The 27,876-nt window shown below is 40.6% G+C and overlaps 1 protein-coding gene across 1 annotated transcript in view; it reads right to left on the bottom strand.

Annotated features, from left to right (window-relative positions):
* The window catches only part of LOC134574622 (pancreatic triacylglycerol lipase-like), a 36,430-nt gene extending 9,601 nt beyond the window's left edge, over positions 1–26,829 (bottom strand). The window contains exons 1-11 of the mRNA XM_063433756.1: positions 26,783–26,829; positions 19,761–19,809; positions 17,208–17,362; positions 16,422–16,547; positions 15,072–15,206; positions 13,387–13,495; positions 12,994–13,113; positions 12,698–12,817; positions 12,496–12,614; positions 11,015–11,141; positions 9,515–9,626 (exon numbers count right to left, since the gene is read on the bottom strand). Of these exons, the coding sequence (XP_063289826.1) occupies positions 9,515–9,626; positions 11,015–11,141; positions 12,496–12,614; positions 12,698–12,817; positions 12,994–13,113; positions 13,387–13,495; positions 15,072–15,206; positions 16,422–16,547; positions 17,208–17,362; positions 19,761–19,809; positions 26,783–26,785 (1,175 nt within the window). The 5' untranslated portion in view covers positions 26,786–26,829. The remainder of the gene's footprint in view (positions 1–9,514; positions 9,627–11,014; positions 11,142–12,495; positions 12,615–12,697; positions 12,818–12,993; positions 13,114–13,386; positions 13,496–15,071; positions 15,207–16,421; positions 16,548–17,207; positions 17,363–19,760; positions 19,810–26,782) is intronic.
* Positions 26,830–27,876: the final 1,047 nt, after the last annotated feature.

Here is a 27,876-nt window from a genome sequence, read left to right on the forward strand (position 1 = left end):
GCCGCCCCTTTCTATTTCTTTGAGGCGTACGAACACCGGTCAGTTCGGGAGTTTCTCTAATTCGTATGGACTTACCCAGGTAGCCGTCCCATGGAGTCATTCGTATACCGAAGGACTTATGAGAGACTTTGACTCCATGGCGATTGGACTGTGTACATCGGACCTGAGCGCTATTCGGTAGGAATATGCCCTCAAATCCAGGCTATCTGGGGATACGTTGCACGAACACTATACATTCGGTACTTCTGATTTTATGTATTTTATTGTATTTTTCGTATTTTATTTTAAAATGGCGATGGTCCCTATCCTCGGAGTTAATTAGGTTTCTCCCTAATTATCTCCGGGATAGGAAAGAATGACTTATGGGTAAAATGGGAAGGGCTTGTGTTATAGCCACTGCGATTGGCTACTGTATAATATATTTTATAGTCTTCCACAAGGTCCCCTAGGGGAGTGTCTACCTTGTGGAGACCTGCATAAATACCGGGCAGGTAGCCCCCATTAAACACATTACTGCTTGACCTTCAAGACGGAGCTTTGTCTCGTTTGTGGAGGGATTTACTATTGGGACAGCATTTTCGTTTATTTCTAGCTGTGGAAGGATTTCGGATGGATTGCTGATCGGGAGTTACCGCATTCGTATGCTCCGTTCGGGAGTTTTATGATCGGTTGGACTGAAATTGCATTTCTGGAGAAAGGGGATTATCGACTAAACGGCGGTTTCATTCCCCTGGCGGTGAGTGTCGTAACAATTGGTGGCAAGCGACGGGATGAATCCCACCGCCCTGAAGGCCAGCTACACACCCCAGATTGGAAATGCAATATGAGGAATTAAGGCGTGCTACCCTTAAAGACATTTTGGAGCGCAGAGGACGATCAGCGAGCAATCTCAAGAAAAGGGAGATTATTGCTATAATAGTGGAGATGGATACAGCACAGGGAATGGAAAGAGCTAATGTGCCTGGCCTGCTGGATTTAACACCCGAGGCGATATCGTTTAACCGGGCAGTTCAGATAAGGCTGGCACACTTTGGCCCAACCCTGCAGCGGATATTGTGGTGCAAGTGCAAGCCACAGTGACAGCACAACAGGCGCTCCAGAGGAGAGGAGCTGCAGCAGCAGAGGTACCCTATAATAATAATGGAAAGAAAAAGGTACCATTTGCTGCTTTTAGAAATTTTATTGAGACTGAAGGAGAGATAGACGGGTTCCTGGCGGACTTTGAAAGACAGTGTGCTTTACACCAGGTGCCCGCAGAAGAATGGGTCACTATCCTCTCTGGGAAATTATCCGGCCGGGCCAGTGAAGCTTTTCGGGTCATCCCAGAGGAGGAAATCACTAGCTACCGGGCAGTAAAAGATGCCCTTTTGGCCCGATACGCTGTTACTCCTGAGGCGTACCGGAGGCGATTCCGGGACACTAACAAACAGGCTGGTGATTCCTATGTGGAATGGGCATGCAGGGTACACCGCACAGCAGCCCACTGGATGACAGGGTGCCAAGCGGTAACTGGGGAAGAGGTGCTGCAAGTATTCCTGCTAGAACACTGCTTTGACAGGTTACCTGCAGGAGTTCGTGAGTGGGTCAGGGACCGTAAACCCGCTACCTTCCATGAAGCTGCTCGTCTGGCCGACGAATACACTGATGCACGTAAGCTAGATCAGACAGCAGCCAAGGTCCCTGCCCGAGTAGAGTACAAACCGGCAGCACCTCCAACCACCAATGTATATCACCCCCCAGCACAACGTACCCCCACCATGCCGCCAGCGACCAACTATGGGCAGTCAGCCCGATTCAACGCCCGGGATTACTCAAATCAAATCCGGTGCCATGGATGCAAGCAACTGGGGCATAAAAGACCAGAGCGCCCATTAAACAATGCCAGCCAAGCACAGTCCTGGAGAAGACCAGCCGGCGGAGCCCAGCAGCCACCTCAGCCTTCTGCTCCCTGCTTTGAGCAGGAGGAGTTTTGGGGTATCCTACATGAAGCAGACCCAGTGCAAGCAGCTCAGCAGGACAACCGCCAACAACACAGACAGACCGTTAAGCTGAATGGGAAAGTGGTCACTGGTCTGAGAGACACCGGAGCTACTATGACCCTGCTCCAAAATAACCTGGTTTCTGAACACCAACATACTGGAAATACTGTAGCAGTAAGGGTGGCAGGAGGCGCCGTGTTCCGTCTGCCTGTTGCCCGGGTTCATTTGGACTGGGGAGTGGGATCCGGACATGTGAATGTGGGAGTTATGAAGGACTTGCCTGCTGATGTTTTGCTGGGAAATGATTTGGCCCCTCTGGTTTCTGCCTATGCTCCCATGGGACCTGCCGAGGCCAACCCAGTGACTACCCGTGCTCAGACCCGTGCTGCTGGAACCGGCCCACCTGCTGCTGAGACCCAGGTAAGAACCGATTCCCCGACTGACACCCCAGGGCAGACTTTAGTTAGCTGGGATTCCCCAGAGGAGTTCGGAAGGGAAACCCAGACAGATCCATCTCTCCAGAGATATAGGGGCAGAGCAGATACTGGAGAAGAAGGAACAGAGGGGGAGCGGTATGAGTGGGTGGGGGACAGGTTATACCGGATCCCTAAGCCGTCCCAGAAAAGTGTTTCCCCTCTACGCCGAATCGACAGCTGGTAGTGCCCGCGAAATAACGGCAGGAGATTCTGCGGATAGGGCATGATGTTCCGCTAGCCTGACATCTAGGGTCCCGCCGCACAGCCCATAGGATTATGCAGAACTTTTTTTGGCCAGGGATTAACCAGGCTGTGCGGATATATTGTAGCACGTGTGACACTTGTCAACGGGTAGGTAAGCGGGGGGACCACCCAAGAGCTAGGCTTACGTCAATGCCTATTATTGGGGAGCCCTTTGCCCGCATAGCTGTTGATATTGTGGGTCCACTGGCCAGGGCTAGTCCATCCGGTAAGAAATACATTCTCACCGTGGTGGACTATGCCACTCGCTATCCAGAGGCAGTAGCGCTGTCTAACATAGAGGCAGAGACAGTTGCTGATGCCCTGGTTAGGATTTTTACCAGGGTTGGGTTCCCTAAAGAGATCCTCTCTGACCAGGGAACCCAATTTACCGCTGTGCTCACCCAGCAGCTGTGGAGGATATGCGGCATTAAACCGATACTTAGTTCCCCATACCATCGGTCTCTGCGAGCGATTTAATGGCACCCTCAAACAGATGCTGAGGACCTTTTCTGACACTTGCAGAGACTGGGAGCGATTCCTGCCTCATCTGTTGTTTGCTTACAGAGAGGTGCCCCAGGAATCTACTGGGTTCTCCCCCTTTGAGCTGCTTTATGGGAGAAGGGTCCGCGGACCCCTAGATCTCATTAGAGGCCACTGGGAGGGGGAGACAGAGCAGGAAGGGACCCCCATAGTACCATATGTTCTGGAACTCCGGGACCGCATGGATAAACTGTCTCTGATGGTAAGAGAGAACCTCCAGGTGGCCCAGGGGAGACAGTGGGAATGGTACGATCGGGGTGCCCGACAGCGAGTCTTCCAGGTTGGGCAGAAGGTGCTAGTGCTCAAACCTGTGAAGGCGAACAAGATGCAGGCATCTTGGCAGGGCCCGTATAAAGTGTTAGCTCAGGTGTGTGATACTACCTACCTTATAGCCAGCTGTTCAGATGACAGGATCCAGCGATCCTTTCATGTGAACATGCTAAAGGAGTATCAGGAACGACCTGAGGATGTAGCTGCAGTATGTGCCCCCGCTGCAGACGATACTGAAAGTTTACCTTTACCCGACTTGTTAGCAAGAGATTCCCAGACGGACATGACTAGCCTCGTACAGCTAGGGGACAGGTTAAGCCCCGCAGAGAAAGGACAGGCAAGACAGCTTCTGTGGGAGAAGCAGGCGACGTTCTCCCAAGAAACCGGCTACACTACCCTAGCTGTACATAAGGTAGAGACTCCTGGACAGAACCCCTTCCGACAGCCCCCTTACCGTATCCCTGAAGCAGTCCGAGAAGGAATGCGGAAGGAGATAGAGGAGATGACCCAGCTTGGGTTCATCGAGCACTCCGATAGCTCTTGGGCCTCCCCTGTAGTCCTGGTGCCTAAGAAGGATGGGACCACCCGGTTCTGTGTGGACTACAGGAGGCTCAACGAGCGGACCACCACTGACGCCTACCCGATGCCCCGGGTGGACGAATTGTTAGACCGCATTGCCAGGGGACGCTATCTGACCACCATAGACCTGTGTAAGGGCTACTGGCAGATTCCCCTGGCCAAGGACGCTATCCCCAAGTCGGCCTTCGTCACCCCATTTGGCTTATACCAATTTAAGGTCATGCCATTTGGGATGAAGAATGCCCCAGCTACCTTCCAACGTATGGTGGACAGGCTCCTTGATGGATTCCAGGAATTTGCTTGTGCATACCTGGATGATATTGCGATCTACAGTGGGTCCTGGGAGGAACACCTGGTGCATGTAGGGGTAGTACTGGATAAAACCGGCCCGCCGGCCTGACATTGAAGCCAGAGAAGTGTCATCTAGGCATGGCTAAGGTACAATACTTGGGTCACAGAGTGGGGTGTGGGAGCCAGAGACCAGAGCCAGCCAAGATAGAGGCAGTAGCGAACTGGCCCACACCTATCACTAAGACCCAAGTATTGGCCTTCCTAGGGACAGCAGGGTACTACAGACGCTTTGTCCCCGACTACAGCTCTATCGCTAAACCCCTGACTGACCTGACTAAGAAAAACCTCCCTAAGCAGGTCCTGTGGTCTCCAGCTTGTGAAGCTGCGTTTCAAGCACTTAAGCAGGCTCTCGTGAATGCCCCTGTCCTGGCTGCCCCAGTTCCTAACAAACGTTTTCTCGTCCATACAGATGCTTCCATGTATGGACTGGGGGCTGTGCTAAGCCAGGTCGGGGAAGATGGAGGAGAACACCCTGTCGCATATCTCAGTCGAAAGCTGTTACCCCGAGAAGTGAGTTATGCGGCAGTGGAGAAAGAATGTTTTCGTTTATTTCTAGCTGTGGAAGGATTTCGGATGGATTGCTGATCGGGAGTTACCGCATTCGTATGCTCCGTTCGGGAGTTTTATGATCGGTTGGACTGAAATTGCATTTCTGGAGAAAGGGGATTATCGACTAAACGGCGGCATCATTCCCCTGGCGGTGAGTGTCGTAACAGCTTCCAAATCACACACAGAAGAGAAAATAGCACAGTCAGTAAAAAAAAGGGGACAAAACATTTTTTAGATACTGTAGATACAAATATCCATTTTGACATCTATCCTAGCTGTTCATATAAGGGTTAATTTGAACAAAGAATACATTTGGCATTTCAGCTTTTATTCTCGGAAATAGGATTTATATAAAATCCTAGTTACGGGAAAAATACTGATTTTGAAATGTTCTTGTTAATTTCCAAGATATCTAAGATTATGGAACAAAGTTTATGGTGTCTAAGATTCTTTATACTCCTTGAAAGACTTATTCTATTTTTCTGGACTATGCTGGACTATTGAACTATTTTGTTATTTTTATTTTTGTAGAGTTAGCCGGAGAGAGAGGAAGTGTTAGCTTACTCAGGCATGGATGTACTGTGTGTGTCATTGATGTATGTTGAGTGTACCAAGGATGGATTCCCATTTATTAAGTGTGGATATGACTGGACCATCAAAATAGGGATGTAATTAGGAGACATAGGATGCAAGGTCATGATTGGGATTATTGTTAGATTTACAAACTGATTATAAGTTATCTCATGATTTAATATGTAAATGTGCCTTTTGAAACCAATCAAGAAATGTTTCCCAATCCCGATACCCGAGCTATTTACTTACAAGTGCGGGTTTTATAAGTCACTAATGCTGTCAACATGAGGGGATGACATGTCTACACAGTCATGGCCCTCACTCAGAGTTTCCCCAGATGTGCTTTTTTCCTCAAATATGAGTTTTTGCCACTGGGTGTTTTGACCTGGACTGAGTTCACTGGGTGGACTGGTAATCCAAGACCCTGGTCCAAAGAGGGGGATAGATATTATTCCTGTTTTGGCTATATGAGCTTATATAGATACATCAATGAGAAAAGGAAAGTAAAACAAGGATTAGTTAGATTAAAAACAAAAGTCAAAAGTAAAGACAAATAAGTCAATGGGACCTGATGGAATACACTCAAAGTTATTAAAAGAGCTTAGTGGTGTACTAGCAAAACCATTGACAGATTTATTTAACCAATCATTGTTAACAGGAGTAGTCCCAGAAGATTGGAAGTTAGCGAATGTTGTGCCCATTCACAAGAAAAGGTAGTAGGGAGGAGTCGGGCGACTATAGGCCAGTAAGCCTTACTTCAGTAGTGGGGAAAGTGATGGAAACCATGTTAAAGGATAGGATTGTTGAACATCTAAAAACACATGGATTTCAAGATCAGAGACAACATGGGTTTACTTCAGGGAGCAGGTCAGAGAGGAGACGATTGCAAGGGTTATTGGTTAAAACTTTGTCGTATGAGACATAACAAATTTACTGAAATAAAGAATAGAGGGCAGTCTGCCACAAACAGGATACTTTGTAAGAAAAACAGGGTTTAGGCAATATGCCACAAACAAGATCTTTAGAAAGTAAATGAATAAAGTCTTTTGTATACAAGCAGGCTTGAAGTTATACCAAGTATTTAAGGATTTCCCGGATACTTTGCAATGCAGCTGGTTATAGGTAAATACCTTTTAGGATAAGACAATACAGGATCATGCAGAGTTGCAGAGGTTGAAACAGGTAGGTATATTCCAAAATAATATAATGCAGGTTGCTTATGAGATCATACAGTGATGCAGCAATTGAAGCAGTTAAGATTCTTCAATGAAGGCAATACGCCACAAATCAGGATTCTTGGAAGCTGATAAGGAAAGTATTTCAGGCAAGTTCAGGATGAAGTAATGCAGGTTAGTGCCAGGAACAGAGATTCTTTATCAGAGCATAGACTTCAATGTCCAGGCCCTGTTGTGTGCTGGGAGTAGACTTATCAAGCCTTAGTTAATCCAGATGAGGTTATTAAGGTGAGTGGATAGATTAGTGGCTAGGGAGGCCACTAGAGGAGAAAATCATGAAGTTCACTTAAAGGGCCAGTAATAAACGAAAGTCTTACATGTCCGTTTTGAAACCTGACATCATGCCAAACTAATCTTATTGATTTTTTTGATTGGGTAACTAAAATAATAGATCAGGGTGGTGCAGTAGGCATTTCTTAGAATATGTCATGTTCTCGATCAGGTCAGATAGGAGATGATTGCCAGGGTTAGCTGAAATTGCTTTATTTACAGGTTTTGGCATTCCAGCAGTAATGTAGTAGATAATAAGGACAAGGAAAGGTAAAAATAAACGTTAAGGCAATATGCCCTTTAAAGAAAACAACCAAGTGTGCCAAATAATAAGCTGGAGAAAGTATAGTAAGAATAACAAGACGGGAATAGGAAATACTAAGAGTCAGGGAAAGAAAAGAACAAATTATAAATCAATATGTTCTGCAATGCCCAAATTAGATAAGGAGTAGAGGTTGTTGCAATGAATGTAGGATGCAATGCAGGTAAGTACAGGAGCCAGGAACGGAAGTCATATAGTGAACACCAACTTCAATGTAAAGGCCCCCTCCCCTACCTTGCAGGAAGTGGCCATTTATAGCAGACTTTTTTCATAAGATACAGGTGATTGAGAGGAGACTAGTGACTAGGGTGGCCACTAGAGGTGAAAACCAGATACTGCATTTAAAGGGCCGGTTATAAATGAAAAAGTCTTACTTGTTAGTACGGGAACCTGACAGAATATTTGATGGAGTCCTAACCTCAACGTCTGAGGAAAGGGATTTAGGGGTGATTATTTCTGATGACTTAAAGGTAGGCAGACAATGTAATAGAGCAGCAGGAAATGCTAGCAGAATGCTGGGTTGTATAGGGAGAGGTATTAGCAGTAGAAAGAGGGAAGTGCTCATGCCATTGTACAGAACACTGGTGAGACCTCACTTGGAGTACTGTACACAGTACTGGAGACCATATCTTCAGAAGGATATTGATACCTTAGAGAGAGTTCAGAGAAGGGCTACTAAACTGGTTCATGGATTGCAGGATAAAACTTACCAGGAAAGGTTAAAGGATCTTAACATGTATAGCTTGGTGGAAAGACGAGACAGGGGGGATATGATAGAAACATTTAAATACATAAAGGGAATCAACACAGTAAAGGAGGAGACTATATTTAAAAGAAGAAACACTACCACAACAAGAGGACATAGTCTTAAATTAGAGGGACAAAGGTTCAAAAATAATATCAGGAAGTATTACTTTACTGAGAGGGTAGTGGATGCATGGAATAGCCTTCCAGTTGAAGTGGTAGAGGTTAACACAGTAAAGGAGTTTAAGCATGCGTGGGATAGGCATAAGGCTATCCTAACTATAAGATAAGGCCAGGGACTAATGAAAGTATTTAGAAAATTGGGCAGACTAGATGGGCCGAATCTGGTTCTTATCTGCCGTCACATTCTATGTTTCTATATTGATTGAACCTTTAATGATGTAACGATTGAACCTCTACAAACCTATTGTACATTTTGGCAGTCAATATCCCCCAAAATAAAGGAAATAAAGACAGATTTAACAATGTATTTGAGAATTATTTCATCCCTTTCTCCTTTCAATAAAGTCTATACATGTGCTACTTTTGTTTTGCATTGTAAGAAAGTTCCCCTTTGCTGGTTTTTAACCTGCAAAAAAATGAATTCCTTTGCCAGGGAAACTTACAGAGAGTCTGTAAATAGGGCCACACCATCTGTGCCAATACAATACAGAAATCTTTGTATTCTGAGAGCCAGATAAGGAGCATAGATCTGAGTACACTACAGAGATGTGTGCATGCTGCAAGAGCTGCCTGAAATGATTATAGTAGACAGGTGAGTTACTTACACTAAGGTAACATAGAAATTGTCTTTACAAGTCTGATAGAATTTCCTTCCCAGAAACGCCACCAGGGTCCGGTTAAGCCCTCATAATCAAGGTATCTGACAATTTAATTTTTTTTATAGTTTGCACAAGTAGTGAGAAAATTTGTATTTCTGATTGTATGCCTTCTAGATTGCAAGTTCCTTCGATTAGGGTCTCCGTCAACCTATTGTTCCTAAAGCATTTTGCATTTGTCTCATTTATTCTTAAATTTCACCCTTAATAACATTGTAAAGCGCTTGCGGAATAGGTTGGTGCGATATAAATTATGATTATCTCCTCTCTTCCTGTTTTGGGATAATGGTGAAAGAATATTTGGAAGAATTCAAATTGTGTAAATTTACATCATATGGATTCAAAGTATCTCTGAAAAGCAACCTATGTATAAAGCTGCTGGTAAAACATTACGCTTAACAAGATCTTCTGCTGCTCGTCAGAGGATAAATCTCATTCCTCATCCAGTGAGTGTCGTAGCAGATACCTGTATAGTACTGGAAGTCCAGCCCACTTTTCTAGCTCTGTATAAGAATTATAAGATGTTACATATACATTGACTTACCTGTAAATTTGATATTGCCGAGTGTTTGCAGAGGCTCCATACAATGCAATGTTGAAAAATCCCGAAGTTTCTCGGCTGGCAGTGAGCTGAACAGTCACCTTGTACCTCCAGCCTACGGATACAGCGGGATATTATTAAAGAAAAAATAATAATAATAATAAAACTTTGAATACGAATAGTTACATTGTTTTATGGTTTCTAGTGTACTCTCTGCTCCCGGATCGTCCTCCTACTAAACTAAGCATTTCAGGAATATTAAAGCAAATAGATTTCAATTTAACATTAAATTAAATGAAATAAGAAGAATTGTAGAAGTGATACCTTTATTTTCCAACAAAAGAGGGGTATGATGCAGTAAGATCATGTACCACCTGCTCTAGCTTATCTTATTTGCCGTCAATATACAATCGATCTGGAGCTACAGACACTGACTAAAAGGAACCTTATTACATCGCGGTGAAATCATTGCAGACACTTGGATCTTGTAGCGGTACTTACCTTATCCGGGGGCCGGCCGTGGTCCTCTCTTCAAGCCGCGCGCGGTACTGCGGCTGCACGAGCCGCGCGCGGCTCATCCGACTCTCCTAACAGGAGGACGGGCAGTGACCGCGAGATGCGGTCACGTGTCCCGCCTGCAGCTAAGAGCGCGCCGCGAGTCTCGGGCGCGCTCTTAAAGAGACAGTGGGAGCCTAAATTGCAAAAAGGCTCCCATTGGCTCCTGTCATGCCAATCACCCCATACATTTACCTGGTGGGGGTGTGGAAGTGACAGGAGCCAATCACATTAGTTTGACGGCTACTTATACTCACCCTTTTCCCTTAGTTCCTTGCCCTATCGTGGTTTCTGCTACAGTTCCCTTTAGTGCTTGTTGTGTTTCTCCGTATTTGACCTTGGCTTTGTATTCTGACTTCGTTTTCGCTTTATCCTTGTTTGTACTGTTTGCCGGCTTGCTGATTCCTGTGTACCAGACCCCGGCTAGTTTTCGTTTACGCTGTCTCTTTGTGCCCTTGACCTCGGATCGTTCCTGACTCTGTCTTCTCCTATTACGTCAAGTCCGGCCACTCTAAGGTCCGGTAGACGTATCTCTCCTCTGTGCTGTCTTCTGTTTGGCTGGATCCTGCGTGTAGGGGTATATACTCGTTACAGATCTTATTCCGTGTATTTGTATTTTTATGTTTTCCCTGCAAAGTATGTATAACTATGTCTGAGCTTCACCAAACAAACATTCCATATGAAGGGTCTTCCTTTCGCTAACCAATAAAGGTATTATTTATAAAAAATGTTTGTTATTTTATTCTTATTTAGTTAACTGGCTTACACAATTCCCCAATAAAACAATTAAACCACAGAAAAACACTATGTGGAAATTATTATCCAAAGTTCGCAAAAATAGATTCACGCTGAAAGGGAAGATCGTTCATTTTGTAACCACTTTGCAGATTCCGCTATTCCGTCACTTATTTTTATAGATATGTTAAAAAAATAAAATCGAAAACCTACGTGAAAAGTTCTTTGAGTCTCCAGTTTTCAAGTAAAACTTTTGGCTACTTGATGTGACGCCAGAATAAGAGTCTGCGTAGTGACCCATTAGAGGGCAGCCATTACTGGGACATGGGAAGCCACCTCCCTGCGGAGAAAGAAACACTAAAATTACATAGTTACATAGTTACATAGTTACAAAGCTGAAAAGAGACTTGCGTCCATCAAGTTCAGCCTTCCTCACATATGTTTTTGCTGTTGATCCAAAAGAAGGCAAAAAAACCCAGTCTGAAGCGCTTCCAATTTTGCAACAAACTAGGTAAAAATTCCATATTCCATATCCTTATTGCTCTTACTGTAAAAAAAACCTTTTCTTTGCCTTAGATGAAATCGCCTTTCTTCCAGTCTAAATGTGTGACCTTGTGTCCTATGTATAGCCCTGTTTATGAATAGATTTCCAGATAATGGTTTGTACTTGCCCTGAATATATTTGTATAATGTTATCATATCCCCTCTTCATAACTAAAATGCTCCATTCCTTTTATCAATATCATAGAGAAGAGCCTCTGGTTCACCAATAATGACAATGTGAAGATTTACTTTTAGTAGGGAACATGGGACGTATCCAGTCCTACTCACATTTCTTCTTATTCTACGAGTAACAATGATGTAACAATGAGTCTGGGGAACATATGGCATTGTGTGATAGATGCCTGGATTAGGACAAATCTCACTTATAGAGGGCAGACGTTTGTTCTGCTCTCATTTTTAATCAAATATCTAGTGATGTTACTGAATAAACGGGAAAATCATAGTCACTCAAAAAATAAAAAAATAAACAAATACATTTTAATGGAGTCAAATAAAAATTAGAAGGCATACGAAGCATGTATATTACGTCTGAGGAAATATTTAGCCTATAACTGCAATCCATTTTGGATGTATTCACGCTTAATTTCACCATTAGCATTGCTGGCAGAATAGTTTCTTGTTAAACCTTTCAAAAACAGTTTGTTATAAACTCGGTGGATGGTACCTATGGACTCATTGCACCATAATCATTGCATACTATTATATAGTGAGGGTTAATTTCCAACCGATGAGTCTGCCTTGCTCCCGTGTCATTAGACTGGTAAGAACGTTTGTTGCAAGGCTCTGTATATTAAATTCAGAAACACGAATATAATTATTGTTTTAAAAAGGAATGGGGTGAAGAGTCAGCGCTACGTAGCCACAGAGAAATATAGTTTCGAACGGCTGCACACCTTAAAAGGGGAGTTCCCCTAATCCCCTTATATAAGTAACATAAAACACGAAAACAGAAATGAAAAGGGTGCGCCTAACTTACATAAAAATAGTGCGACTTTGGACTATTATTTTATTTATGCATAATATTATTTTTATGTAAGTTAGGCGCACCCTTTTCATTTCTGTTTTCGTGTTTTATGATAATTATTGTTTTATCTACCTCTACGACGGCACTCTCGTAACTAGTAACTTACAGAGTTCAATGAACTGTATGAAGAGGTGGGAAAGCCTACAAACCCATCCCGGTTGGTGATGCTTTCAGTGTAATACTTGTAGCTTCTGAGATGATTGCAAGCAACAAAGTCTCGAGTTCCTGAGTAAAAAGAAACCCAGATGTAATAATCACATATATCATATGCCCTGTGCTTACAATAAGAAGGGAAGCTGTGTGATTACCTTGCCAAAGCCCATCCAGGTCAACAATCTGAGAAAGGGCATTTTTCGCACATCCGGGCATTTCTTCTCCTCCATTTGGAAAGAAGTCCAAATGGCCGGCTAACTGGCTCATACCTAAACCTGAATTTCAAAGCAAAACACATATTAAGTTGTGTTAGAACATCCAGAAGATGCAGACCCTCTTCGAGACTAAAATGCTTTTTAACAGATTAGGAGCAATGTGAGAATCAAATTGTAACAACATTCTGCAATCACACGATGGATTCAAATATTGCAAATATTAATTACATCAATACCTAGATTGGGAATTATGGGAGCGGCGTCTGTGTGGATAACATCAACAAATAGACCATCTGATGGGTCCAGTCTGACCTCGGCTGGGGTTCCCTGGAAATAGGGTTCTGCTGGGTCCAAACCTATAAAGAAACAGTCAAAATGAAGATGATTGTTCTGACCCTGAGTACATTAGTAGCTATTTTTAAACGCTGTAAATCGGTAGAAAATGTCGCATTATTTTCTAATTTTAATTCACACTGTTGACCCTTATTGCCTGCACTGCTATGTCTTGTACAGTTATGTACAGTGTGATAATGTGCTTGTTTCCCATTGGTTACACACATTTCCTGTTATCCATTGACGGCGTCACATGACCCTTTCCTGTTACTATATGCTTTAGATGTTAATCCTACCGGTTATTCTTGCAATTCCGCGCCTTCTCTTCCCGACTTCTCCAGCTGCTTGTGCTCCCAGACTGTGACCGATGACGTGAACATTAGATGGAGAGTATCCAAAGTTACTCTGTAGAACAGAAATCGGATAAAAAAAACAAACAAACATAATAAAGAATCAGAGATTTGCTGCATTTATCAGGATAGGAGGTTCATTGTTTAACATTCATTCAGATTTATTTACCAAATTATAATAAAATTATACTAGGCCATATTCTAATTTCTGCAACGACAATTATCACCCGACACTAGAAAGCTATTAAATCACCACGCATAAATGACGTCATACAATACATATTGGAAAATAGACGTCGCTCACCAACACCAAAAACTTACATTTTTAACCCCTTAAGGACACATGACGTGTGACATGTCATGATTCCCTTTTATTCCAGAAGTTTGGTCCTTAAGGGGTTAAACAAGAGTGGAATTTATAGGAAAAAAACACCAGAATCCATCAAAATGTATTTGGGAGTTCGTTCCTGACCGGATAATATCTTGTGTATATTTGACTTTATATAATAATAACATGTATTTAAACTGATAGGTTATTACTTGTATCCCACTAGGTGATTGCACTTATAGAGTCTTCCCCTGTTTTATTTTTATTTTCTATATTAATTAATATTATTATTGTATCTTATTGTGTAAATGTTTATATTGTTGTTTGAAAAATCTTCAATAAAAATATTTGAATGAAATATAGGAGATAAAACATGGCATTGTAATACAATGTTGTTTGCAGCAATATATTTATTTATTTATTATTGCCATTTATATAGCGCCTACAGATTCCGTAGCGCTTTACAATATTATTAGAGGGAGGATTTAACTATAAATAGGACAATTACAAGAGAACTTACAGGAACGATGGGTTGAAGAAGAGGACCCTGACTTACAGTCCATATTAGAGATGTCCCGAACTGTTCGCCGGCGAACATAGCTTGTTCGCGGTCGCCGCAGCAGGCGAACATATGCGATGTTCGGTCCACCCCCGGTTCGTCATGGAGGTGGGAGGGTCTGGGAGGGAGGGTCTGCTGCTGATTGGCTGGAATGTGTCTGCTGACTGTGAGGTACAGGGTCAAAGTTTACTCAATGATTACAAATAGGGGGCGGACCGAACATTGCATATGTTCGCACGCCGCGGCGACCGCGAACAAGCTATGTTCACCGTGAATAGTTCCCGGCGAACTGTTCGGGACATCTCTAGTCCATATACTTGCATGTTCCCTCAGTAGATGTATTTATTGATAAACTAATCTTCTCAATGTAGCCAGACAGCTTTATCTAACTGACATCTAAATCTAAAACGATTCCCACCTAGACCAGCTAAGGGTGGTGTCCATAATCATGCCCTTCCTAAATTGCCTAATCTGACAATGATGGTTGTTATAGTATTTATACACTGGATATGTCAATGAAAAATTATTTATAATGCACTGTGAATCCAAATTCCCAATGTTTGTGTTAATCATATTAAAAAAGACTAAGCTTACGTCTAATTTCTGCAAATGCCAGTGTAAATGTGTGATTTAAAATAAATATAAATTATAAACCCCAACTAAAAATGGTCAATATATTCACATTTAAAGTCTCTTTTGCACATTTTAACATATAAGGTTAATGTAAATTGACTCTGTACCTACCGAGAGAATATCAATAAAATAAGCCACTTCTGCTCCTACCACTCGAATATTGTTAGATGCCTGGGTATAAAGTGTGCGAGACCCACCACTCCAGTCAACGCAAAAGCAATTCACATCTTCCACTGATAACATTGCCTGGAAAAGAAACATGTACTATCTCTTACCAAAAAAGAAATATATGTGTGTATACCCAGCTCATGTCTTTGTCTTCCCGCCATCCACTGCACCTTGATTGGCAGAGGTTCCACGTCCAAAGGAGTATTTCGACTGACATGCATTTAAAACATTTCAACATGTCTGGCTGCTGGCTCTAGCTTTTAGGGCTTGGCAGTTTGCTTTGTATAATAAATAACAAAGGATTGCCTCGGAGCAAAGCAAGGCTCTAATACACGTGATTACACATACTCGTTTATATTAAGGATTTGTTTTAGTTTTTTTGTCTTGGACACCAATTGGCCAGCAAAACAAACTGAGATGTAGATTTGTTTGAGGTCCAGATAATTAAACTTTTCATGGCCAACTATCCCTGGACTCTGGATGGGACGATGTATTTTACATATTTTTCAATGTATTTTGGATCCATTGTTATACATGCTTTCTCCGGGCTAAAGAAGATAGTTGACCTACAGATGAAATTGTGGATTATCTCTTAATCTCACACACTCCATAATGAAGCAAAGAGGGACAGGCTGTTCATACAAACACCACTTGGTAAATGGACACTATTTCAGGAGGGGAGATGGGTCATATGTTATGTCAGTCACAATATTACCGTGAGCGTGATCACACAGCCATAACATTATTTAAATAAGTGATGAATGTACACCAAATATTCATCAAATATGTCTGCTTTAGACATCAGCCTTAGATATATATCAATTTCCTGCTTGAAGGCTACTCTATGCATCCATAACATTAAAATAAATATTTTTTTACATTTCCCCTGAATATTCTCAACTATATAACACTTTTTTTTTCCATAGTGTTTATCGAGCACTTTCTTAAATTCCTTCAGATTTTTGATATTTAATAGCAGTGACAATCTCTCAACATATTTTTTCTTTTTGAATGTATAAAACATCCATTGAGGTTATCTATGAAGTGTTGAAGAAACTCCCTTCCATAACGTTCATAAACGACACTAGATATCCTGCTTTGGTGATCAGAAGTTGGGATATAAAGTATTAAGAAGATTTTGCTTTCAGGAAGGGGATACGGTTAATGTGAAGAGGTCTACCCCAGATATATAGCTGAACACCCACAGCTTGAGGGTCTGTGTCTCATAAAATAAAGGTGGGGCGTGGATCTATTGCGTTATGTGGTGCACAGTAGGTGATCATACACACTTACCTTGCACATATCGGTCAACCAGCCCTCTTCTCCTTTGTCAATGAATCCATGGATAATGAATCGGGATTTCCTATTGGTTCGGAAATTGGATGAAGAGATGGTAGAAGGATTGATGGCACTGACCTCCTGCAATGAACATTGTTTAAGTTGCACCTGTTAATAAATCTGTTTCTTACGGTGAAAATACACGGCTAACTTTTATCCAAACACAAAGCACCATGTGGTCTATACATTTTCTGTATAAAAAGAATGAGGAAAAGAGGTCCGTTATATATTGCCATGGTAAAAAAAAATATAATAATTTAAATCAAAAGCTCATAAAAAATGTTTAATAAGGTCTACTAAAGCTGAAAAATTAGTAAATGCATGATTTTTCAAGGATTCTTTAAAACTATTAAGTGGCAATATCTCCCTATATTAATATATCTTAGAAGAAAATGTATGTGCAGTTATGCAGGACAATGCACATATATAAGATGTAAATATATATATATATATATTAAAGCATAGGGAGAAATGAAACACGTTAAACACAATAATACAAATGTCAAACATTTCCTGTTTTTGCAGATAATATTAAGAATCTTTAAACTGAATCCCATTTGTTGATGCAAGATGCCAGATTAGAAATTGCATGACCCCAGCCACGTATGCCCAAGGTATTGTGACTAGGAATGGCAGACCCTTATATCATGCTGGTATTTGCTGATAATATTGTTGGGTATTATTATATTAAAACAAGTAATTAACTATTTAACCCACAATCATCCTATCACACAAACTCACTTGGAAGCTAGTGGGATTCTGTTTTGTGAACATTAAGAAACGAGTGTTAATCTTTTCTGGAGCCCATGGTAACTGACTTATTGGTCGTTCTACTGTCCCAGCCCAGGGGACATTGTCCGTGAAGCATCCAATTCTGCTGTAACACACCTCCCTTCCTGTGAGAGCCCAAAGAAAGAAAACAAACAAACAATATTTCTTTATATCCAGAAAGCATTAAGGCACATTAGTCAAGGATACTGTATCAAACATGCATTGGAATTCGTTCTTCCCCAATGATCAAGTCGACCTAATATTTGTTGTAACCTTGTATTTCTGTAATAAAGTCATTGCTGTGTGTAAATGTATAAATGCTGTGTGTAATGTATAGTATACAGCTTAATGTATAGTATACAGCTTAATGTATAGCATACAGCATAATGTACAGTATCGAGCTTAATATATAATATATAGCTTAATGTACGGTATACAGCTTAATGTATAGCATACAGCTTAATGTACGGTATCCAGCTTAATGTATAGCATACAGCGTAATGTACGGTATACAGCTTAATGTATAGCATACAGCGTAATGTATAGACTATAGCTTAATGTATAGCATACAGCTTAATGTATAGTATATATCTTAATGTATAGTATACAGCTTAATGTACGGTATACAGCTTAATGTATAGTATATATCTTAATGTATAGCATACAGCTTAATGTATAGTATATATCTTAATGTATAGTATACAGCTTAATGTACGGTATACAGCTTAATGTATAGTATATATCTTAATGTATAGCATACAGCTTAATGTATAGTATATATCTTAATGTATAGTATACAGCTTAATGTATAGTATACAGCTTAATGTACGGTATACAGCTTAATGTATAGCATACAGCTTAATGTACGGCATACAGCTTAATATATAATATATAGCTTAATGTACGGTATACAGCTTAATGTATAGTATACAGCTTAATGTACAGTATACAGCTTAATGTATAGCATACAGCTTAATGTACGGTATACAGCTTAATGTATAGCATACAGCGTAATGTATAGACTATAGCTTAATGTATAGCATACAGCTTAATGTATAGTATACAGCTTAATGTATAGCATACAGCTTAATGTATAGTATATATCTTAATGTATAGTATACAGCTTAATGTACAGTATAGAGCTTAATATATAATATATAGCTTAATGTACGGTATACAGCTTAATGTATAGTATACAGCTTAATGTACGGTATACAGCTTAATGTATAGCATACAGCTTAATGTACAGTATACAGCTTAATGTATAGCATACAGCTTAATGTATAGTATATATCTTAATGTATAGCATACAGCTTAATGTATAGTATATATCTTAATGTATAGCATACAGCTTAATGCATAGACTATAGCTTAATGTATAGTATATATCTTAATGTATAGCATACAGCTTAATGTATAGCATACAGCTTAATGTATAGTATATATCTTAATGTATAGCATACAGCTTAATGTATAGACTATATGTTAATGTATAGCATACAGCTTAATGCACGGTATAGAGCTTAATGTACGGTATACAGCATAATGTACGGTATACAGCTTAATGTACGGTATACAGCTTAATGTATAGCATACAGCTTAATGTATGGTATACAGCGTAATGTACAATATACAGCTTAATGTACGGTATACAGCTTAATGTATAGCATACAGCTTAATGTACGATATACAGCTTAATGTACGGTATACAGCTTAATGTATAGCATACAGCTTAATGTACGATATACAGCTTAATGTACGGTATACAGCTTAATGTACGATATACAGCTTAATGTACAGTATACAGCTTAATGTACGGTATACAGCTTAATGTATAGCATACTGCTTAATGTACGATATACAGCTTAATGTATAGCATACAGCTTAATGTATAGCATACAGCTTAATGTAGTTGTTCTGTTGAGTAGAATCATTGCCTTCAGACATTTTCATGCCAACACTGCTTTTTCAGAGAAAATGCAGTGTTTACATTGCCCCTAGGGACACCTCCAAGTGGTCACTCTATAGATGGTCACTGGAGGTGCTTCATGGGGCAGTGCTGCACAGTAAGAAGCTCTGCCATTCAGCGTCTCCACGCTCTGCATGGGGACGCTGAATTTTCCTCATAGAGATGCATTGATTCAATGCATCTCTATGAGGAGATGCTGATTGGCCACATACGGATTTTAGCCAATCCCTATGGGAAAGCATTGGATTGGCTAAATATTAGCCATTTTGATGTCACAAAGGGGGGGCGGAGCCAGCGCACTGGAAATAAGGCGAGTTTTATACTTTTATAGGGGCTAAGGGGGGGGGGGAGCCACCTAAATGGTGGGTTTAACCCTATAGGGTCGGGGATACATGGTTCTGTTCCTGGCCCTATAGTGATCCTTTAATACAGAATTAAGGAAAGTAATCATTTATTACCAAAGTATGCACAAGTACTTCATTATATTTTTTTATACATTCCAAAATACAATTAAAATATTTGTGCCTTTTGCCCTATATAAAATAATGTCTTACCTTTCGCTAGCCCCGCTAGAAAAACCAATGGCCACAAAGACAGAATCATCTGAAAACAGGAAGAATTTATATGTTACTGCATTGCAGAAAGCACAACGTTTATCCAGATTTTTTTAAGGAAAATCTAAATATGGTTCATTTTATGCAGCTTTAGTGAATGTTAGATGTAGAGGGTGTTGAAAGTAATTCGCAGGTTAGAGCCCTATCAGTGTTCTCGATCTGTACACGCCATCCCAATGGGGTGTCCAATAAAGGTTTATTACAATAAAACAAAACATAATTAGTATGTAATTGCTGTGACCAATGAGAGCCCTGACATTGGTAAGACACCTATTAGAATCAAATATTACATTTAATATTTATTACATGTGAACTTACCTTGAAATCACTCCCATATACATTGAATACACTATATATCACAAAGATACATGGAGTATTCATTGCAAAATAGAAAGCTTTCCTCACTTATCCTATGTTCTTATCCTATGTTCCAGCGCTGCTTTGTGGGTGTAATTCTTCATGTAACACCACGTCCTGGACGTCCTCCTGCCCACCTGCGCTCCTCCTGAAATCTCCTTTGAATTGCCCTGTTTGGAACGCATCCCCAGCGTGCAGGGGCTGCTATTGGTGGAGAGCTATGGGTTCTTCTCTCCATTGTATCCCAGCTGAGGCTTTGACTGACAGCTGGGAGAAATTTTTTTTTTTTTATATTTTTTTCTGCTAATCTATACATTTGCTATCAAAACTGCCAGCACAAAGTATAGATACAATCTCATGCTCAGCCTAATGCATTGTTTGGGACATGACCGGTATCCCTTAATAATGCAACAAAACCTACTGCCATACACATTTCCATTTTAATTCAATGAGGTACATTCAGGATAAAACATATCACACAACAAATTAGCTCACATGGGAAAATACCTGCAACGTGCTGGCTAGCCCACGGAGACAGACAGACAGACAGAGAGACAGACAGACAGACAGACAGACAGAAAGACAGACAGACAGTTAGACAGACAGACAGACAGAGAGACAGACAGACAGACAGATAAACAGACAGAGAGACAGGCAGACAGACAGATAAACAGACAGACAAACAGACAGACAGACAGACAGACAGTGTAATGTCTGAAAAGGTTCAGCTGGGGCATTTTATGCAAATCAACTTTCATTTTCCATGATCCCTAGATTCCTAGATCCCTAGATCCCTAGATTCCTTTTCTTTTTTTAGAACTAAGTATTTCTAAATATATTGTGACATTTTCTCATTTAATATTCACAACGTTGATATCAATAGAATTGTTCTCCAGAATTCCCAAAATAAAATGTAAATTTAGGGAACTGCAAAAAGTGATGGGAATAAGAAAAGTTTTCCTTTTTGGAGTAATTGGTTTTCTCGTTTCCCCAGGAAATGTTTTTACAGATCTTTAGCAGCAAATCACAGCAAATCTCTCCTGGGAGATAAACCAATGCCAGATGGCATTATCCCAGAATTAGTATCAGAACCAATAAAGATTCAGATAGCATGAGCTTGGACTGAAGTCAAGGTTATCCGATGATTAAACACGTTACCTGCTCCAGGTCTGCACTTCTCAAAACATTAAGTGTAGTTTTCCTTCAATTTGCAGTGCATTTAGTTAGTCTGCTCTAACCAACTTTTTATCGGCAAAAGTAAAATCTCACAGAGACTTCTGGTCAGAATGAAGCGTTCGTTAAATCTGTGTTCAATGTGTGACTTTATACAGAACATGTTCATAAGAAAGATAATATTTTTCCTGCGCAAACATTGTTTACATGTAATAGTGACTGGCTGATGGGAATGGTAGTTAATGGTGGGTTCTGTTGGTTCTGTTACTCAACGTTTAGTGACTGGCTGATGGGGATGGTAGTTAATGGTGGGTGATGTTGGTTTTGTTACTCAATATTTAGTGACTGGCTGATGGGAATGGTAGTTAATGGCGGGTGCTGCTGGTTCTGTTTCTCAATGTTTAATGACTGGCTGATAGGAATTGTAGTTAATGTGGGTGCTGCTGGTTCTGTTACTCAATATTTAGTGACTGGCTGATGGGAATGGTAGTTAATGGCGGGTTCTGTTACTCAATATTTAGTGACTGGCTGATGGGAATGGTAGTTAATGGCGGGTTCTGTTTCTCAATATTTAGTTACTGGCTGATGGGAATGGTAGTTAGGGTGGGTGCTGCTGGTTCTGTTACTCAATATTTAGTGACTGGCTGAAGGGAATTTTAGTTAATGGTGGATTATGTTGGTTCTGTTTCTCAAAGTTTAGTGACTGGCTGATGGGAATTTTAGTTAATGGTGGGTGTGGCTGGTTCTGTTACTCAATGTTTAGTGACTGGCTGATGGGAATGGTAGTTAATGGTGGGTGTGGCTGGTTCTGTTACTGAATGTTTTGTGACTGGCTGATGGGAATGGTAGTTAATGGTGAATGGCAGATATTCACAATGAGGCTTCTGGGTCCGATTATTTGTTAGGATGTATTAATTTGGACAGAGAAGAGAAAATAACATTACTGATATACGGCAGATTATTATTTGAGTGGAACCCCACTTTCATTTTGTTCCCACAGCAATAAAAAGGACACCACATATTTTGTTCTATTTATTTTTTATTTTATTGCATAAAACATTCTGATAAATTATGTTAATTAAAAATATTGGGACTGGAGTCGCTAGTGATGTATCACAAGATCAGCTCGCGTGCGACCTCATGTGATGTTACAATGTGTATCACAAGATCAGTTCCCGTGCGACCTCATGTGATGTTACAATGTGTATCACAAGATCAGCTCGCGTGTGACCTCAAGTGATGTAACAATGTGTATCACAAGATCAGTTCCCGTGTGACCTCATGTGATGTTACAATGTGTATCACTAGACCAGCTCGCGTGCGACCTCAAGTGATGTAACAATGTGTATCACTAGACCAGCTCGCGTGCGACCTCAAGTGATGTTACAATGTGTATCACAAGATCAGCTTGTGTGCGACCTCAAGTGATGTTACAATGTGTATCACAAGATCAGCTCGCGGGCGACCTCATGTGATGTTACAATGTGTATCACAAGATAAGTTCTCGTGTGACCTCATGTGATGTAACAATGTGTATCACTAGATCAGCTTGTGTGCGACCTCAAGTGATGTTACAATGTGTATCACAAGATCAGTTCTCGTGTGACCTCATGTGATGTAACAATGTGTATCACAAGATCAGTTCTCGTGTGACCTCATGTGATGTAACAATGTGTATCACAAGATCAGCTCGCGTGCGACCTCAAGTGATGTTACAATGTGTATCACAAGATCAGTTCTCGTGTCACCTCATGTGATGTAACAATGTGTATCACTAGATCAGCTCGCGTGCGACCTCAAGTGATGTTACAATGTGTATCACAAGATCAGTTCTCGTGCGACCTCATGTGATGTAACAATGTGTATCACAAGATCAGCTTGTGTGCGACCTCAAGTGATGTTACAATGTGTATCACAAGATCAGTTCTCGTGTCACCTCATGTGATGTAACAATGTGTATCACTAGATCAGCTCGCGTGCGACCTCAAGTGATGTTACAATGTGTATCACAAGATCAGTTCTCGTGCGACCTCATGTGATGTAACAATGTGTATCACAAGATCAGCTCGCGTGCGACCTCATGTGATGTTACAATGTGTATCACAAGATCAGCTCGCGTGTGACCTCAAGTGATGTAACAATGTGTATCACTAGACCAGCTCGCGTGCGACCTCAAGTGATGTTACAATGTGTATCACAAGATCAGCTTGTGTGTGACCTCATGTGATGTAACAATGTGTATCACAAGATCAGCTTGTGTGCGACCTCAAGTGATGTTACAATGTGTATCACAAGATCAGTTCTCGTGTGACCTCATGTGATGTAACAATGTGTATCACAAGATCAGCTCGCGTGCGACCTCAAGTGATGTTACAATGTGTATCACAAGATCAGTTCTCGTGTCACCTCATGTGATGTAACAATGTGTATCACAAGATCAGCTCGCGTGCGACCTCAAGTGATGTTACAATGTGTATCACAAGATCAGTTCTCGTGTCACCTCATGTGATGTAACAATGTGTATCACAAGATCAGCTCGCGTGCGACCTCATGTGATGTTACAATGTGTATCACAAGATCAGTTCTCGTGTGACCTCAAGTGATGTAACAATGTGTATCACTAGACCAGCTCGCGTGCGACCTCAAGTGATGTTACAATGTGTATCACAAGATCAGCTTGTGTGCGACCTCAAGTGATGTTACAATGTGTATCACAAGATCAGCTCGCGGGCGACCTCATGTGATGTTACAATGTGTATCACAAGATAAGTTCTCGTGTGACCTCATGTGATGTAACAATGTGTATCACTAGATCAGCTTGTGTGCGACCTCAAGTGATGTTACAATGTGTATCACAAGATCAGTTCTCGTGTGACCTCATGTGATGTAACAATGTGTATCACTAGACCAGCTTGCGTGCGACCTCAAGTGATGTTACAATGTGTATCACAAGATCAGCTTGTGTGCGACCTCAAGTGATGTTACAATGTGCATCACAAGATCAGCTCGCGGGCGACTTCATGTGATGTTACAATGTGTATCACAAGATAAGTTCTCGTGTGACCTCATGTGATGTAACAATGTGTATCACTAGATCAGCTTGTGTGCGACCTCAAGTGATGTTACAATGTGTATCACAAGATCAGTTCTCGTGTGACCTCATGTGATGTAACAATGTGTATCACAAGATCAGCTCGCGTGCGACCTCAAGTGATGTTACAATGTGTATCACAAGATCAGTTCTCGTGTGACCTCATGTGATGTAACAATGTGTATCACAAGATCAGCTTGTGTGCGACCTCAAGTGATGTTACAATGTGTATCACAAGATCAGTTCTAGTGTGACCTCATATGATGTAACAATGTGTATCACAAGATCAGCTTGTGTGCGACCTCAAGTGATGTTACAATGTGTATCACAAGATCAGTTCTCGTGTGACCTCGTGTGATGTAACAATGTGTATCACAAGATCAGCTCGCGTGCGACCTCAAGTGATGTTACAATGTGTATCACAAGATCAGTTCTCGTGTGACCTCATGTGATGTAACAATGTGTATCACAAGATCAGCTCGCGTGCGACCTCATGTGATGTAACAATGTGTATCACAAGATCAGCTCGCGTGCGACCTCAAGTGATGTTACAATGTGTATCACAAGATCAGTTCTCGTGCGACCTCATGTGATGTAACAATGTGTATCACAAGATCAGCTCACGTGCGACCTCAAGTGATGTTACAATGTGTATCACAAGATCAGTTCTCGTGCGACCTCATGTGATGTAACAATGTGTATCACTAGACCAGCTCGCGTGCGACCTCAAGTGATGTTACAATGTGTATCACAAGATCAGCTTGTGTGCAACCTCGTGATGTTACAATGTGTATCACAAGATCAGCTTGTGTGCGACCTCATGTGATGTAACAATGTGTATCACAAGATCAGTTCTCATGCGACCTCAAGTGATGTTACAATGTGTATCACAAGATCAGTTCCCGTGTGACCTCATGTGATGTAACAATGTGTATCACAAGATCAGCTCACGTGCGACCTCAAGTGATGTTACAATGTGTATCACAAGATCAGTTCTCGTGTGACCTCATGTGATGTTACAATGTGTATCACAAGCTCAGTTCCCGTGAGACCTCATGTGATGTTACAATGTGTATCACAAGATCAGTTCCCGTGTGACCTCATGTGATGTTACAATGTGTATCACAAGATCAGTTCTCGTGTGACCTCATGTGATGTTACAATGTGTATCACAAGATTAGTTCCCGTGTGACATCATGTGATGTAACAATGTGTATCACAAGATCAGCTTGTGTGCGACCTCAAGTGATGTAACAATGTGTATCACAAGATCAGCTCCCGTGTGACCTCATGTGATGTAAGCAGGTTTGGACCAATCAATGTCTTCATGACATATCCACCATTTTTTAAATCAGACACTGCCGTGCTCAAGTGTGGAGTTTTCAAAATGTAGACAAAGGCAGGACACCAAATCAATAATTTATATTCTGAACTGCCATCTGAACGAATCACCCACCCAAGGCTTCATATGTGCCTGAATTACTTAATAAGAAAAATATGTCAGCCGGGTCTCCTACAAACTGATAATTAAATTAAAGCATGTCGGGGTTATTGCATTATTGTACAGCCCGTGGCTAACGACTGGTAGCGCAAGGGTATATTAACCACCCCCTTAGGTGGCGCTACATAGAAGTCATATATAAAATAAAATACCCGCATTCCCATGTATAATGCAAATCAGATTTTATTATACAATCATAAAAGTAAAACTAGTTGTAAATAATCCAAACAGATAATCTTAAATAGACATTATATACACCAGTATTATTACTAATACTATTAATAAATAATAATTAATAATATATGTTTTACATGTGTATATAATATCTATTTGAGATTATCTGTTTGGATTATTTACAACTAGTTTTACTTTTATGATTGTATAATAAAATCTGATTTGCATTATACATGGGAATGCGGCTATTTTCTTTATATATGAATCCTACAAACTGAGCCAGGTCTTCGATAACCTACATTACAGGTTTTCCCATTAGGCGACCTGAAATATCTGACAATTATATCACAATAAAGCTTGTGGCACCACAGTGGGTATGATACAAGCACCAGTAAAGTTTAAATTAAAGTATGCCAGTTATGGTCTTCATACAGTCATTAATGTCCCATCCCTTTCCAATGTATCTCCTCATATACTAACAAAAACAGTTTAAAAAAAATCAACAACAACAAAAAATTACTGTGATAAAAAAAAGTTAAAATATTAAAAACAGTCATTTCTTCTCATTGAATAATGGAGTATTACTTGACATCTTAACGCACCATTTCCATGTTTGCTCTCAGTTATGGTGCAGTGTATATTGTTTAAACTTTAAGATGAACTCACCATGAGATTTGTCCCACAGCAGCTTCGGAGTGAAATGTCCCCAAGAGAATATATCTCTTCTCAAATATGCAGCCAGGAGGGAGGTGACGCCTCATATCTAGTAAACAATTACGGTAATTAGTATTTATTGCAAGGTTGTGCAAACATCAGCTGGGCAGATACAGCTGGACCACAACTCACATGAGTTAAAAATTGGATGAAAGAGGTTGAAACTTGAGCAGGATAATGTGATTATGTCAAAACATGTTTTCCATGGCAGGATTTTGGTACAAAAAAAAAACCTGATTGTTGGGAAAATTAATCCGCAGAACCAAAAGGAAGCAAAGATCAACCAATCAGTGCCCAGTAAATATATAGATAATATAAGTGTTAATAATACAAATATCAATATTATGTAAAAATTATGTTTATATTACTCTGATAAATCAATATTTATTGACTGTCCCCTAGCCACCAATCACCTTCTTTCCTATCTGTCATCTCACAAATCAAAACAAACATGCTAGCCCATTTGGGTGGTTCATGATTTGGGTATATTTTGGCTCAGAGTTCAGGAATTCAAGCAGTCATCTGATTGGCCCAAATTCAGATAAATTGCAATTTAAACTGACACTAATCTCCAAGTCTATTCGAAATTTAGCCCAATTACACCAGGAAGGACTGGCGTTACAATATATCTCGATCAGGACACGGATTTATCCCAGTTGAATCTTTCTGCATTTCAATGCAGTGGGGGAACGGGGCACTTTGTAGAGAACGTGAATCCCAAAGAACATAGAGGAATATTCGTTTGTCGTTCTTGTATATTGGGTACAACTACACCCACACAGTGTGAAGGTTTTAGGATGCTGAATCTGCCATTACAGGTTATTAAACTACTGACAGAATGTAACATTTTACTTTGTTGTATTAATTGCTGTATTCATTTATTAAAGTAAATTAATAAATTTTTCCCAATGCTGAAATGTTAATCATGTTCATCCGGTAACAGTCAAACCTCTGATAATGTTCTACATGGATTTTAACCTATGGAGTCTCATCTTGGATCTCAACACCTTAAAAACTTCACAATGTGATACTGGTAATTAAACTGT

This window comes from Pelobates fuscus, chromosome 10, assembly GCF_036172605.1.
Source record: "Pelobates fuscus isolate aPelFus1 chromosome 10, aPelFus1.pri, whole genome shotgun sequence".
NCBI classification, from domain to species: domain Eukaryota; kingdom Metazoa; phylum Chordata; class Amphibia; order Anura; family Pelobatidae; genus Pelobates; species Pelobates fuscus.